The 17,629-nt window shown below is 34.1% G+C and overlaps 1 protein-coding gene across 1 annotated transcript in view; it reads left to right on the top strand.

Moving 5' to 3' along the window:
- Positions 1-14,676, top strand: part of MEI4 (meiotic double-stranded break formation protein 4) — a 145,755-nt gene extending 131,079 nt beyond the window's left edge. The window contains exon 4 of the mRNA XM_049777634.1: positions 14,431-14,676. Within this exon, the coding sequence (XP_049633591.1) occupies positions 14,431-14,676 (246 nt within the window). The remainder of the gene's footprint in view (positions 1-14,430) is intronic.
- Positions 14,677-17,629: the final 2,953 nt, after the last annotated feature.

The following is a 17,629-nucleotide window of genomic DNA, read 5'->3' as shown; positions in this document are numbered from 1 at the left end:
AAATGTATATTCCTGTCATTTTAAATGTATAACTAATACTGTGAGCAACCCAATGAAAGGATTACTGTTATCATTTTCAAATTTAAAATAAGGAAAGTGAGATTGAATAACTGACCCAGGTCTCAAGCTAGTGAGTGGCTGTGGTATTTAATAAGAAATGGTCTGAGTAGTAGCATAATGGGGAGGGCGTTTGTCTTGCACTGGCATACTGTTTGGTTCTATGGTTCTCCAAGCACCACCCTGAATGCAGAGCCAAGAGTCAAGAGTAACCCCTGAGCACTGCTGTGTGTGGCTACAAAAACAAAATATATGTATATATACATTTATAGGGACCCAAAACAATATATATTGTTTATATATACATATATCTGTATATTTATATATATATATATATATATTGGGCCCTTAATGTGGAAGAGGTGGGACAAGCATGCACTAGCATGTAACGCAAGAGAACCAGGAATCCAGCCTGTGATGTGGAAGAGGAGGGACCTGAGCATCACCACTCTCATCAGCACAACTCACTTTGAGGTGAACAAAGCCCTAAGATGATGAGGTAAGAGAAGTATGCTCTAGCTTTCACCACCAGGGAAGTTGGAAGTCTGACCTATTATGCAGAAGAGGCAGGAATAGCACACCACAGAAGAGCACATCTGCTCCACAGTCATGCATTTCTTCAGTTAATGAGCCCCAGCACAACACATAAAAACACACACCATAGCTCTAAAAGTCTCAAAGAAATAATGCAGAACCCCAATATGCTTATAGAATGAAGATGGTTTTTCTGAAAACAACCAAAACAAACACCACCAATAAACTGTATAGATTCTCTGATAAGGACTTTATAAAGGATGTTCAATGAACTCAAAGAAACCATGGGAATGAACTGAACAAACTGTTCAAATAAATAAAAGTTGGATACACATTCTTCTCAAGTGCACTGGGAAATTCTCCAGTATAAATCTCTTGCTGGTCCATAAAACATATGTCTATAAAATCAACAAGATGGAAATTGTATCAAATATCTTCTCAAATGATTATACACTAAAAGTAGAAGTGAACTACAAAGAGACACAGAGAAATGAATATTAACACTTGAAAATTAAACAGCTCACTACTAAAAAAAAACAGTGAGTGATACAGGTAAACAAAAAGAAAATCAAAAGATTCCTGGAAACAAATAAGACAAAAGATACAAATTATCAACTTTTGTAGCACAGCAAAGGTGGTATTAAGAGGAAAATTTATAGCTTTGCAAGCATTCATCATGAAGGTAGAGTCTATTTGAATAACTTAATAGCACAGCTAAAAAATGGGAAAATGTCCAACAAAATGAATCAAAATAGGAAGCATAAGGAAATAATACAACTTACAGCAAAAAATAATGAACTGGAAGGAAAGGAAACAAACAATACAAAGTGTTAATGAAAGAAGAAGTTGATATTGTTTGAAGAAAACAAGATTAATAACCATTAACAAGGCTCACAAAGAAAAAGAAACTTAATAAACCAAATGAGAAATGAAAGGGTTGGTCACTACAAATACTACAGAAATTCAAAAGATAATCAGAGATCTCTTTGAGAATCTTAATGCCACAAAACAGGAGAACCTGGAAGAATGGCTAAATTCTTAGACTCCTATAACCTCCCAAGTTTGACTCAAGATGATCTACAATCTCTCAACAGACCTATTACTATGAAAATTGAAATGGCAATCAAAAGGCTTCCCAAAAACAAAAAGCCCAGGCCCAGATAGATTCACTAATGAATTCTTTCAAATCTTTAAAAAGAACCTACTGTCAATTATTTAAGGCTCTTCCAAGAAAATAAAGGAACTTATATACTCCCAATAGTTTCTATAAAGGTAACATCACCTGGATACCAAAAGCAGAGACAACACAAAAAAATAATAAAAAGAATTGTCAGGCAGTATTCTGAATTAACAAAGATGCAATGATTCTCGACAAAACACTAGCAAATAGATTTCAACAGTTCATCAAGAAGGTCATACTAAGTAGGTTTCATTCCAGAGATGCAAGGATGATATACACAAGTCTATCAGAACTAAGAATAAAAGAAAAATGAAAATCATATAATTAATAGATAAAGATAAATCATTTGAAAAGGTCCAGTTCCCTTACATGATAAAAATTCAAAAAGATGGGAATTAAAGGAACTTTTATCAATATATTTGGACATTTACTATAGGCCCACTGCAAATATTAAACTCATGCAGAAAAGCTAAAAAGTCTTTCTCTAATATCTGGTACAAGGCGAATTGCCCCTATCTCTACTTCTATTCAATATAGTCTGGAAGAACTTCCCATAGCAATGAGGCATAAAAAAAGACATAAGTGCATCCAGAAAGAAATAGAAATAGTCAAGCTCTCACTCTCGAATTCACTTCCAAAAGAGAGGAAAAACTTTTAATAATGAAGAAACCTCTCAAGTAGAGACTCCAGTAGATACAGGAGATATGTACCCTGCTCATGGATTGGAAGGACTAACATAATTAAAATGGCAATAATTCCCAAAGCACTGTATATATTTAATGAAATTCCTATAAGTATACCATTTACATTTTCAAAGTAGTAGATCAAACACTCTTGAAATTCATTGGGAATAATGAACATCCACAAATAACTAAAGAAATTCTTAGAGAAAAGAAGGTGGGAGTCATCACTTTCCCAAAATTTAAACTGTACTATAAAGAGTACTCATTAAAGCAGTATGGTATTGGAAGACATACCCCCAGGCCAATAGAATTGACTTGAATATTCAAACAGACCCCAAATATACGATGAATTAAACTTTGATAAAGGAGCAAGAAATACAAAGTGGAGCAAGAAAAGCCTCTTCAGCAAGTGGTGTTGGGAAAACTGTTCGCACATGCAGAAAACTTAACTTAGACATATCTTTAATGACATGCACAAAGGTCAAATCAAAATGGGTTAAAAACCTTGATATCAAACCTGAAACCATGAGGAAAACATAGAAAAAAACACTTCATGACATTTTAACTAAAAGCATCTTCAAGGATCAATCACCACTGCCCAAGCAAGTGGAAGCAAAATTAAATAAACAGGATTATATTAAACTGTGAAGCTTCTGCACCTCAAATGAAACAGGGACTAGGAAACAAAGACTACCCACAGAATGGAAGAAACTATTCACCCAGTCCCCATCAGGAAAGAGTTAATATCTAAGATGTACAAGGTACTGATAGAACTTATCAAGAAAAAAAAATCTAACCCAATCCAAAAATGAGAAAAAATGACAGAAAACTCCTCAAAGAAGAAGTAAAGATGGTAAAAAGGCACATGATAAATGTTCCACATCACTAATCATCAGGAAGCTACAAATCAAAACAACAATGAGATATGATCTCACACCACAGAGACTGACACATTGCAGGGAAAAAGAACAACCAGTACTGGCACTATGCATGGAGAAAGAGATTCTCAGTCACTGCTGGTGGGTATGTCAACTATTCCAGCCATTTTTTTGAAACCAATACGGAAAAAAACTAGTAATTGAGCTCCCATGTCATCCAGCAATACCACTCCTAGAAATATACTCTAGGAACCAAAAACACCATGAATAAATGCCCTCCCCATTCCTATGCTAGTCATAGCATTATTTATAAGAGCCAGAATCTAGAAGCAATTCATGCCTGAGAACAAATGAGTGGGTAAAGAACTATGGTACATTTATGAATGGACTACTATGCAGCTGTTAGAAAAATGAAGTAATGAAATTTGCTTATACATGGATGAATATGGAAATTATTATTTTGAGTTAAATGAGAGTTATAAATTATATATTATATCTATATGTCTATTATTAGCATATAATAATCTCACTAACTTGTGGATATAATAAAAAATAAAAGATAGTATGGTAATAATATCCAGAGACAATAAAAATGATGGTGAGGTAGACCAGTTCATGGTAAGAAGCTTGCCACAGCTTGGTATAAAGGGTCCACTCTGACCATGATAGTTGGAACTGATCACTCTGGAGAACAGGGGTGCTAAAAGGAGATAATGTGATATGTCTTGTCCCTATTGATTAATAATAGTGCAAACTATAGTGTCAAAAATGAAAAAGAGAGTTAAAGAGAAGTAAAATGCCTGCCCCAGAAGTAGGTACTTGAGGGAAACTATGGTAGTTAATGTGCACTGGTGAATGGTGGTGTACATTCTATGACAGAAACACTATTGTGAATAATTTTTTGTTTGTTTGTTTTTGGGTCACACCCGGCAATGCTCAGGGGTTACTCCTGGCTCCACGCTCAGAAATTGCTCCTGGCAGACTCGAGGGACCATATAGGATGCTGGGATTCCAACCAATGACCTTCTGCATGAAAGGCAAATGCCTTACCTCCATGCTATCTCTCCGGCCCCTATTGTGAATAATTTTAACCACTGTGCTTAAATAAAGTAATTATTAAAAAAGATTAATTTCATGGAGAATATTGTTATGAAGAATATTGCTCATGAAGAATACTTTTTATAAACTTTGCATGATGATATTCTGTTTTCTCAGAGAGTCTATCCATTGCAGCTTCTGTCACATATATTTTTCTTGGGAGTGAAATATGAAACATGCTGCCTCTTCGTTGATTATTTCAACATCCTCTTTTCATTTAAGTCTATTTTTTGTTTAGTGTATTTATTATTATCACATTATATAAATTCAGTCTCAATGTCATACTTATGAAAAGTATGTAAGATGTTTTAAAGGAAAATCATTATTTTATTATACAATGTCTCATGAAATTTTTAAAAAATCCCTTGTATATGTCATTTACATATCATACATCATATAATATATGTCATTCATATATACCATTTTCAAAGCTTAGGGGCCATAATAGTTTTTCTACTCTGCCTAAATGAAAAGGGATTTGCGGGGAGTGTAGCATGGAGTAAGGACCCCAGTGCAGGGAACCTGTGTAGGTATAGGTTGATCCTACTGACCCTCTCTCCATGGCTGACCCTACTTCGAGTATCACAAGATAGTTGCTCTATATTCAAGCATGTTCATATGTATTTTCAAATAGGAGCAATGATGAAAAGGGAAAGGAAAAAGGGTGTTACACAAGATTTATCTATGAATTTTTCCCCAGTTTTTGTTTTTATTGTTTGTTTTGCTTGTTTCTGTTTTTGTTCTGGTTTTGAAAATTATTCTGGTGAATTTATTTCATTTCCTAAGAAAATAACCAAAGTGATGTATTTTGGAAGAAGGATTAGGATACAGGTTATAAAGTTGTTTTCCATTTTATATCATTTCAAATTTACTCAAAAATTGTAAGAACTACACAAGGAATTTCCATATAACCTTTAGTAGATCCACCAGATGTTTATACTCTTTTGTTTTTTAATTTTGCATCTCCTCTCTCCCTCCTTCAATCCATATCTTTTGTGCTCAGAATTATCATCAACCCCCTACATTATGTTTGCATGCAATTTCTCTAAATGAGGGATAGTAAGTTTGAAGCATCAGCTATCTTTATTATAAAACTTAAATGTGTATGTGAATTTATTTTATTTTTCCAAGTTTTTATAAGCTTCTTTCTCTCCCATAAACAAAAAGAAAATTGATATGAAAAAGCAACCCTTAAAGAAGTGTTTACTTCAAGGATAATAAACCTTAATAAAAATATCAATTTAAGGGGCTAGAATGGCTAGTAGGGCTTTTGCCTTGCCCATTGACAAGCATGAGTGAACAAGAAGGAATTCCTAAGCTAAGAGTAACAACTGAGTATCACTAGGTGTGGCCAATATAGATATAGTATATATAGTATATATAGATAGATGAATAGATAGGTAAATAGATATCAGTTCAACTTTGAATCCTTATTAAAGCACCAAATAGGAAACTATCATGGATGTCTGTGCTCTTAAATTTCAGATTCAAAGTTTTTAAATGGACTCAATAACATGTAAAATATTAATAGTATTCATAGTTTGAAACTATTTGAATACATTTTAAGTGAAACTCAGAAATGTAAATATAAGAAACATTTAAATTCTAAAAATATACTACAAAAATTTATAGTGTAAATGAAACAGCAGCCATCAGCAGCCACTGAAAATCTAGCTCCTAGGGAGATTGCTGGAGAAAAATCTGATGACTGTGATGCAGTGAGTGTAGGTGCCCTGACTTGGTTAGTTCATGAGATGTGAACATTAGGGAGTGCATCTGAAGCACTCACTAAGCAAGCAAGTTCCCATGATCTGTCCTTACTGCAGCAGCTGGATAGGCTGTGAGACTGGCTATCAAAGGCTTACAGTAGACTGAGGCCTGGGAACTACTATGCTTGCTGGCATTTTTTCACCCAGCCCAGCCCATTTCCCCATCTTGGGCCCAGACTGAATTCTAAACTAAGGTTCCTGCACTCAGAGAAAAGTTTAACCTTGAGACAGGCAAGCGCAGGAAGCAGTAGCTGCAATGACAGGGAGCAGCTTGTGAAATCAAAAGGACCATTTATAACTCAAGCTAGACAGCAAGAAAAGAGCACAGCTGCACTGCCTTGCTCCATTATCACATATTTCTTCTAGCCCAAGATCCCTACTATCATCGTACATAAAAACAACTCCACAATGCAAAGTTTACCATGGGAAGGCAACACAGAACCCCATCACACTTAGTGAATTAAGATGGTAGCTCTAAGGACCCAATTAATATAAGCCATATATATATATATAATAAGAAATATATATATAAGAAAGACTTCAGAGAAAAAAATTGGAGGATGTTCAAGGAAATTCAAGAAACCATGGAGCAGACATACAATAAGATTCAAAAGGTTATGAATATAGAAATGAGAAAACTTCAAACAGAAATGGAAAATGGAAAAAATGGTAAGCGAAATGAAAAACTTTCTGGAAGACCTCACTAGCAGAGTGGCAGCTGCTGAGGACAGAATTAGTGAGATGGAAGATGAGGTGCATACACCTCCGTACAATAGAAGAAACTGGAAAAGAGCCTTAAAATAAACAAAAGATGGGGGAAATTCTCAAAATAAGCTAACAGGCAACATTAGACTTTTGGATAAATTCAACAGGAACAACATAAGAATTGCAGGACCCAGAATATAGGAATAAAAACCCTGTGAAGAAGCAACAGTCAAAGATGTAATTGCTCAAACATTCCCAAAGTTGAATAGTGCTTGCACCTACATCCTGGATGCCAGAAAAGTACCAGCTAAAAGAGACCCAAATTAAAGCACTGCAAAGCAAATATGAATCACAATGATGAAACCATGGATAGATATAGAAATCTGAAAGCAAGATCAAAAAGAGAAATTGCATACAAATTAGCAAATTTAAGATTAACAGCAGATTTATCACAAACAACCCTCTAGGCCCAAAGGTTGTATGGGATATAGTAAAAATGCTATGACTGCCTCACCAGAAATACTTCACCCAGCCAGAGGCATTAATTCAGATCTGAAGGAAAGATACACAGCTTCACAGATGAACAACAGCTCAGAAACTTTATAGACTGAAAACTAATCTTAAAAGAAGAACTCAAGTGTCTACTTTTAGACAACAAACTTATACAAAAATATGGCATAAAATCCCATGATAATAATTGTAATATCAGTGGACTAGAAGAACCAATTAAAAAACAGTGGCAGAATGAATCAGAAAATTGAACCAATATTTTTCTTCAAGCAAGAAACATTTGAATATTTAGAGCAAATACAGACTCAGAGTTAAAAGTTGGAGGACAATCCTTCAAGTAAACAACACCCTTAAAAATAATAGAATATCCAGTGACAAACTCCCAAATATATGGTCAATTAATCTTTCACAAAGGAGCCAAGAATTTGAAATGTAATGACAGTCTCTTCAACAAATGGTGTTAGAACAACTGGATAACCACATGTAAGAAATTAAAGATTGATCCATTCTCTGACTTTACACAAACATCAGTTTAAATTAATCTACATCAAATAAAAATTTCAACAAGATGGGAATTGAAGGAACTTTCTTCGATGTATTCAAAGTCATTTACCACAAGCCCATGGCAAACATTATTCTCATTGCAGAAAAAACAAAAAGTCTTTCCTCTAAGAGCTCGCACAAGACAAGGTTGCCCCTCTCATCACTTCTATTCAATATAGTACTGGAAGATCTTACTATAGCAATCAGGAAAATAATAAAAATATATCCAGGGCATCCAGATAGGAAAGAAAGAAATTATGCTTTCACTGTTTGCAGGTAACTTAATACTATATACAGAAAATCCTAAAGTCTAAAGCAAAATCTTCTAGAAACAGATTCATATAGTAAAGTGACAGGTTACCAGATTAATAAGCAAAAATTTGTGACTTTTTGATATACAAATAATGACAGTAAACAGAGGTATTAAATATGATTACATTCACAATTGTGACTCAGAAAATCAAGTATCTTTGAGTCAACTTAACTAAAGATATGAAAGACTTATACAGAGAAAACTACAAAACCCTGTTTCTAGAAAGTTAAGAGCACACAAGGAAATAGAAACATATACCCTGCTCATGGATTGGTATCATTAGCATCAACCAAACTAGTAACAATTCTCAAAGAATTATACTGATTTAATCAGTCCCCATTTAAACATCTATGAATTTTTTAAAGAATTGGATTAAATGCTTCTGAAATTTATTTGGAATAATAAACAGCTAGAGTTATCATAGAGAAAAAATATGGGAGACATCACTTTTCCTCAACTTTTAACTGTAGTATAAAGCAGTGGTCATTAAAACAGTATGGTACTGGAATAAAGACAGACCCTCAGATCAATATAAAAAACAGTTGGATTCAATAGAATACTCTGAGATAGACCTACAGGTGTATGATCAATTAATCTTTTATAAGGAGTTAAGCAATGCAAAGTGGAGCAAGGAAAGACTCTTCAACAAGTGGTGATAGGAAAACTGGTCAACTACATGCATGAAAGTGAACTGAGAACTCTTTTTACCACCATACACAATGATCAAATCAAAATGGATTAAATACTTTGATCTCATACCTAAAATAATACAGCATATAGAGCAAAATGTAGGCAAAACAATACATTACACTTAAGCTAAAGGCATCTACAAGGATGAAACACTGCTCTCCAAGCAGGTGGAAACAAAGATAATAAAATCAGACTGATAATGTAAAGGTAGAAACCAATACCCATCTGATATCTAAGCTATACAAGGCACTGGTAGCACTCAGCAAGAAAATAAAAGTACCCATCCAGAAATGGGGAGAAGTGAACAGACATTTCCTCAAAGAATGAATATAGGTGGCCAAAAGACACATGGGAAAAAATGTTCCACATTACTAATCATTGGGGAGCTGCAAATCAAAACAACAGTGAGATATTATATGACTTCACGGAGATTGGACCACATCAGAAATAATAAGAACCTGTACTGACATTGATAACAAGGAGAAAGGCATTTTCAGTCACTGATGGTGGGAATGTTGACTGCTCCAGCCTTTTTGGAAAACAATGTGTATATTTCTCAAAACTAAAAATTTATTGCTTCTTTAAGACCCAGCAAAATCACTTCTGGGAATATACCCTCAGAGCCCAAAAACAATGTAGAAAAACCCTATGCATTCCTATGTTCATCGCAGCACTATTCACAATAGCCAGAATCTGGAAACAACCCAGTTTCCTGAGAACAGATGAGTGAATAAAGAGATAGTAATACATTTTCACAATAGAATACAGCTGTTAGAAAAAATGAAGTCATTACTTTGTTTATTCATGGATATTATTATGCTAAATAAAATGAGTAGTAGGGATGCACGTAAAATATCTCATTTATTTGTGGAATAAAAGAAAAATGATAGTATGGTAATAATATCTAGAAAAAATAGACATTTTGGCAGGAGGACAAGTTAATGATATGAAGTTTGCCACAAATAGTGGAGCAGTGCAGTTAGGGAAGAGAAGGGATCACTAAGACGATGGTTATTGGAACTGATTATGGTGGTCAAGAACTGGGTGGTGGACAGTGATAAAATGATAGACATGGTATTCCTCCATTAACAATAGTGCAAGTCACAGTATATAAAGGGGAAGAAGGTGGGCAGAGAGAGAGAGAGAGAGAGAGAGAGAGAGAGAGAAGAGAGAAGTAAAGTGCCTGATCCATAGTCAGATGGGTGAAAGGGAGAGAAACTGGGGACATTGGTGGTAAGAAATGCACTGGTGAATGGTGGTATACATTTTAAGACTAAAACCCAATCATGAACATTTTGTAACCATGATGTTTAAATAAAAGGAGAAAAAATGCTGATTTTATGGGGGTCGGTATTTTAGGCCAAACCCGTTTGATGCTCAGGGGTTACTCCTGGCTAAGCGCTCAGAAATTGCCCATGGCTTGGGCGGACCATATGGGACGTGGGGAATGGAACCCTTGGCTAGCACTTGCAAGGCAGACACCTTACCTCTAGTGCCACTTTGCCGGCCTTAAAAATGCTGATTAAAAAAAAAATAAGGGTACATTTTCCTCTTCTGAAAATCTATTATTAAACAAAATGGGATTAATTAGCTATTGTCTTTTTCCTGTAAAACTTCCTCTGACAATTTCATCTATCATAAAATACTTCAATAGTAATATATTTAGTTTGTGCACTTATTCAGAAAATGCCTGAATACATATTTAAGCAGAAAGGCTGAGTGATAAAAATCTGGAAATGTGAGAAAGACCTCCTCCACATCCTCCAAAACTACTTTTTTAGGTCACTATGTAAGAGGGGACTAAGTTTTCTATGCATTATATTTCAACTTGAGTTTGATATCTAGCACTCCATATGGTCTTCTGATCACCAGCAGCTAATATAATATATAATTATATATAATAATGTAATTGTGAGCTAATAATTTGCACCCTACCAAAAAGAAAGTAAAATTCAAGGCATATATTCTGTTTAGAGAGTAAAGTTTAAAATTAAAAAAGGGACCCTTGATTATGAATTCTAGTACATCAGGAAGCAAAGCTCAACTTACTAAAATGAGATTCTCAGAGCATGAAGAAAGGCATAGACACATACTCTCCTGTGGCATATTTTTGTTTTTGTACTGATGACAGGACTTCCCTTGTAATAACTGAAAAATTTAGGTATACATGAGAAACACATAGAAGTGAAAATCAATCAAAACTTAAAAAAGTAGACTTGGATATTCTGAGACTAAAATTCAGATATATGATGAGCAATCAATCTTGATAAAGGGGCAAGAAATACGAAGTAGTAGAACATGGAAAACTTCTTAAACAAGTGATGTTGAGAAAACTGGTCAACTAAGTGAACTCAGAACTCTTTTTAATGCTGTTACAAAAGTCAAATTAAAACGGATAAAAGCCTTGGTATCAGACTTGAAACCATAAATTATATAGGGGAAAATGTAGGCAGAACAATCTATGACACTGAAGCTAAAGATATCTACAAGGACGAAACACCACTGTCAAGTAGGTGGAAGCAAAGATACTCTTCTGCAAATCAAAAATAACAGTGACTAGGTCTCAGACTAACCATGGAATGGGAGAAAGTATTCACCCCATACCCATCTGATATCCAAACTATACAAGGCACTGGTAAAAACTCAGCAAGAAAAATTTACCTAACTCATTCAAAAATAGTGAGAAATGAACAGACATTTCCTCAAAGAAGAAATGCAGATTTCTGAAAGACACATGATAAAGTCTTTCACATCACTAATCATCAGGGAGTTGCAAATCAAAACAGCAATGAGGTATCATCTGACTCCCCAGTCTGTGACACATCACAAAAAACAATAACCAGTATTGGTGTTGATGTGGGGGAAAAGGGATTCTCATTCACTGCTCCAGGTTTTTCTGAAACAAATTGGATATTCATCAAAAACTAAAAATTGAGCATTATGTTTTGGGGCTTCTAGGGTATATTCCTAGGAGTTGTGTTGCTGGATTATATGAAAGCTCAATTTCTAGATTTTTGAGAAATATCTATATTGTTTTCCAAAAAGGCTGGACCAGTCAACATTCCCACCAGCAGTGAATAAGGGTACCTTTCCACATTGGCTCCAGCACTGGTTCTTGTTCTTTGTGATGTGTTTCAGTCTCTGTGGAGTCAGATGATTATTTCATTGTTTAGTTTATTTGGATTTTTTTTGGTGTTTGGGCCACACCCAGGGTCATTCAGAGGCTACTTCTGGATCTGCACTCAGAAATTACTCCTGACAGACTTGGGGGGGGGGGGAGTCTGGGGGTTTAAGGAGGGGGAATACCTGGTATCGAATGGTATCATATGGGATGCCTGGTATCAAATCCAAGTCAGACGCATGCAAGGCAAATGCCCTACCTGCTGTGCTATTGCTCAAACCCCGATATCTCATTGATTTTTTATTTGCAATTCCCTGATTATTAATGATGTGGAGCATTTTTTTCATGTATCCTTTGGCCATCTGTATTTCTTCTTTGAGTAAATGCCTGTTCTTTCTTCTCCCCATTTTTCAATGGGGTTAGTTTTTTTTTCCTTGTTAAGCTCTAGCAGAGCCTTATATGTCCTAGATATTAACCCCTAATCAGAAAAGTATTGGGTGAATAGTTTCTTCCATACTGTAGATAGTCTTTGTATCCTAGTCTTGGTTCCTTTGAGGTGTAGAAACTTCTTAGTTTAATGCAGTCCCATTTGTTTATCTTTGCTTCCACTTACTTAGCTAGTGATGTTTCATCCTTGAAGGTGCCTTTATTTTAAATATCATGGAGTGCTGAAATAAAGAAAATGTTTAAGATGTAACTTTAATATTAAGATGTTAATGATTCTCCATAAGATAATAACCAATGTTTGTCTCTAATGGAAATTTCTAAAGGACCACAATATTATTAATTTAAAACAGTTCCTATTTATTAAGATCTGTCAGCAATAAAGACATTATTTCGGTGTTCTAGAAATTGTTGATACAGGAACAAATATGCTTCTCTCCATATATTCAGAGTCTAAATAGATGATAAAGTAAATGCAATCAATAAATTAAAAGGTAAATAGCTGGGGAGAATCAAAAAATGATCACTACATATATATAACATTTGTGGAAGACACTGAAGTTGGATAGATATGTTTATTGGAGATTTATAAGACTCATTTCATTCCAGAGGGAGAGCAACGTAGAGTTAATAATTATATTCACTTAATAAAGTATAGTAAAGTTTGATATGAATGGGAAGTCTAAGGAAGTAAAGAAGTATTATATGACAAGCATTTCAAGAAACTACCCATTACCTGCATAGAGAATTACACTTTGTATACTGTGTACAGTTAATCAGATCACATATATAGACTGTAATGTTTCTTTGTGTTTCTTGTATCTTCATTTTAATGAATACATTTGATTGATATTTCTAACACATTCTAAATATGCAAGTGATATTTTATATTTCCCACTGATTTTGTCGTTTTTGTTATGATCCCATTCTCTTTTTTTAATGTCTGTCTTTGACAATGATTTTTCAGTCATCTCAGTCAAACAGTAATCACTGTAAGATAAACCTATGGCCTTATGGTCTTATATCTGATTTTACAAAACATGATCCAACTTTTCCCTGACTTAACAATTAACAGATGGTAACACTACTAAGGTAGGACCTAACTGTGCTTCTACACATAAAATTCCTATATCTCCAAAGAATCTTATTTTATTTTTGGCAAGATCTTCATGCATCAGAAATTGTTGGATTCAACATATAGTTGCCATAATATGTAACATTTTGATCAGATATTTTTCAGATTTATCTGAAAGTGTACAGAAACTACTTTGATATTTTTAAACTACTCAGACCAAAAAAATAAATGAAAACCCAAAAGTTATTCACTAATATTGTTAGATTTTTTTTGAAGGAAAAAAAAAAAGATTGTTATTTTTTTCCAGTTCCTAAGGAACAGGATAACAATGTAGAATAAAATATAAAGTCCATGTGTCAGGTGAAGCCGCCCCAAGCACCATGTTTCTAACCCCTCTAGGTCTAAGGAAGCAGGGATATTCATTGGAGTGAGCTTGCTTTATTCCTCATGGCTTTTCTCTGCCATGAATCTCTCTGCCATCTGCTGTCTATGCCAAGCTCTCCCTGCCCTCTGCTCATAAGCCATGTGCTTCTCCCTCTGCTGCCTATGCCATGTGTCCTCACTCTCTCCCCCAAAGCCAGCACTTTTTCTTTATTATCCAAAACCTCATCCACCAGGGTGGATGTAGCCTTGTAGTCCAGGTGTGGTTTTCCCTAAAAGAGATTAGGGAAACAGGAAGTTGGGGTAAGGGCCTTTGTTAGGCTTCTACCTAGGTTCACTTTACAACAAAAGTATTAAATAACTGAAGTATTTCATTTTTGTCTGAAAAATATTTATTTGGCTTTTTTCTGAGCTAAGCTACAACTTTTCAAAATGTTATTTATTTGTAGGTACAAACCAGCTATGATGTGACACACTATGAAAATATTTTCTCCATACTCTGGGTTCTGGAGCAGCTTCTTCAGAAGGATCCAGAAGGTAACACTTCACACAAAGAACAAGATGACCAAGAAATCAAGAAATTTCTCCATAAGCACGATTTAACTATTTTCCAACTCTCTGATGCATTCCCTTTATTTACATTTTATTTATGGAGATTGGGCATTCTATTGAGATCAGAAAAGACACAAACTTGAAAATTACTTTATTTTCCTTTTTTTGAAAATTATTCTCTTCTGTACTTTTTTCCAACTACCCAGCATGTTAAAGTTGAATATATGAAAATATTGTATTTAAAATTTTCAAGAATATTTTAAATGAGCATTGTAGTAGAATATCAAAATGTAACCAGTAGTTCAATCATATAGCCTTAGATTCCATTTATAGATTGATATTTCTTTATTACAATAAGTTTCAGTTAATAATTTATTCCTGTTTCACATGTAAGTGTATCTTGTGTCAGTCAATATAGTTAAATTATGTTCTCTGAAATGGGTTCTTATCTAGGTCATAAAAGATTGCAATTTTAGATGACTACCATGTAATAAATATAAAAGATACCAGAGAGATCATAAATATTCACTGAATATCAGGGGTTTTAACTGCAATTTTTGGAACAATTTTCTTTAACCTTACTTTAGGGTGATTCACATGAAAAAAGAGAAGTTTTTAACATTGGAAGCTTAATGACTGAAGTTTTATATAACCAGAATATTTGTTAGGTCCTTTTAAAATATTGGTTGTGTTTGTATTTTTGTAAAAAAAAATAGTATGATTTTATTGATTAATAATTATAGTCCTATTATTGGTAGAATGAAGTTTTCATGTATAATTAACCATTAAGCATATATTTACAAATTTAATATCTGTCTTGAAAAATAATTTATGCCTATTAAAATAATTGGTTAAATTTTCTATCCTCATAGGTTCATTGACTTTATTTCAATTAAAAAAATTACAATCAACTAACTTAATGAAGACTCATTATGTACTTTCATATAGATTAATTTAGATAGCTGAAGAGTTGTTGTGTTAATTAGTATATTATTTGATACATTAGTTACCTTTCCCAAATATTAAGATTTTTAAAATCTAATTTTTCTACAATGTAAATAAAATATTAACTCTTACTGCCATATTACCTTTTAAATTTATCTGCCACATTAAATTTAATTTAATAAATTAAAATTTTGAGTAAATAAATTTAAATATAATAAATTGATTTAATAAATTTAATTTAATTTATCTCACATTAAACTATAGAGTGGTTTGAACACAAAAAGATACTTAAAATGATTATGTAGGAGCTAGCTATATGAAATAAATTTTACAAAATCTCAGTAGCATAGAAGCATTTCTAAGACATGTTTAGATCACCTTGTTTATTTAATTTTTTACAATTTTTACAAGGTTTTTTATAATACAGTTGTGTTTTTCTTTTATTCACAGTTAAACTATTACTAATGATTGAGTGTCAGTCGTAAAACATTCTTCACCAGTGTCCATTTCCTGCCACTAATGTCCCCAGTATCCCTCCCACTCTCCACTCACCTTCCTCTGAAGAAAATTTTGGAGTGATATTTCTGGGTTATATGGAAGCTCTATTTCTAGCTTTTTAAAGAATAATCTATTGTTTTCCCAAAAAGTGAATGAGAGTCCTTTCCCCCTGAATTCTTGCGAGCAGTTATTTTTTATGTGTGCAGGTCTCTGCAATGTGGTACCATGTATATCTCTGTACCCTTTCAGAACCTAGTCCTTGTCCAGAATGATCAGTTCAATAGCCACAGGAAAAAAAATCCAGACTTCGCCTCCATTTTAATAGTTGGGATTCATATTGGAGCATACTTCAGTGCATCCCCAAAAGATTTCTATTTATCAGGAAAATCTAAGGATTCTTAATAACTTTCAAAAACTTTTAGGTGATATAAATTGGATCCTTCCCTCCCTTGGAATTCCAGACTCAGAACTCAGTAACTTATTTAGTACTTTGGAAGGATATCTGGACTGAAATAGCCCCAGGTGTTTAACTCAAAAGGCCCAATAGGAATTAGAATTTTTCATGGACCGACTCCAAAGGTCCTTTCCAGGTTCATAACTAGAGAGAAGGTGTGGCTTTTAATATTTGCAACCCCTTATTTTTCTACAACTGCTATTGCTCAGCTGTCTGGGCCTCTAAAATGGGTTTATTTACACAACAAGCAACCTCACACATTTGTGCCTTATTTGGAGTTGATCGATGCTCTTATTATCAAAGCAATTCTCAGCAATTTTATTTTTAGGTTTTGATCCTGAAATAATAGTGCTGATAATTCCTTAAAAAGGAAATATAAAGCATACTACCTCTCAGTGAGTCCCTTCAGTGAGCCTTATCTGATTTTTAGAAGTTTTCTCCCAGTATTCTGCTGGAAAAGCCTGGGGTCTCTTTAAGTGGATGCATTTTGGGATATCCTTTACTATTCGCTCCTCCCCTATACCTGATGGCCTCATGTTTTACATTGATAGGTCATCATCAGGATAGGATGGTATCACTGGCTCTTCACTAATTACGATAGTACATACTAATTACAATTCTGCTCAACAAGTGGAATTTGCTACTTTAAATTATTACTATTACTTGTTTCAGCACCATACAACATAGTAAGCAATTTAGCTTATGTGATAAGATTATTCCCAAGCATAGCAACCACCTCTTTAAATGGTCATAATCAGGTTGTTCAAGATTTGCTGCAGCCATTATAAGCACTTCTGCAAAATTTTTCTGAGCCAATTTTATCACTCACATAAGAGCCCATTCTGGCCTCCTAGGGTCAATGGCTAACGGTAATGAAAATGCTGGTCATCTGGCTATGCCAATATTTAAGTTACCTACAGAAGAGCATGAGGCACTACATACAAATGGGTTCATTTGTATAAAAAACCCGCCATTTGTATGTCAACTATCAAATGGATAGTTCTATGGAGGCAAGATAAACAAATAGTCAATATATGTACCATTTGTGCACCTTTGAATAAAGGAACTCATATACCTGGGGCCAACCCCCCAACGGTTACAGACTAATGAATTATGGCAAATGGATACTACACGTCAATTTTTTCCAAAGAAAAACTGTCTCCATGTAATAATGGATTCTTATTCCCATTTCATATGGG

The sequence above is a fragment of the Suncus etruscus genome, chromosome 7 (assembly GCF_024139225.1).
Source record: "Suncus etruscus isolate mSunEtr1 chromosome 7, mSunEtr1.pri.cur, whole genome shotgun sequence".
Taxonomy (NCBI): Eukaryota; Metazoa; Chordata; class Mammalia; order Eulipotyphla; family Soricidae; genus Suncus; species Suncus etruscus.
The sequence above is the reverse complement of the archived record's forward strand: the minus strand, read 5'-3'. Positions and strand labels throughout refer to the sequence as shown.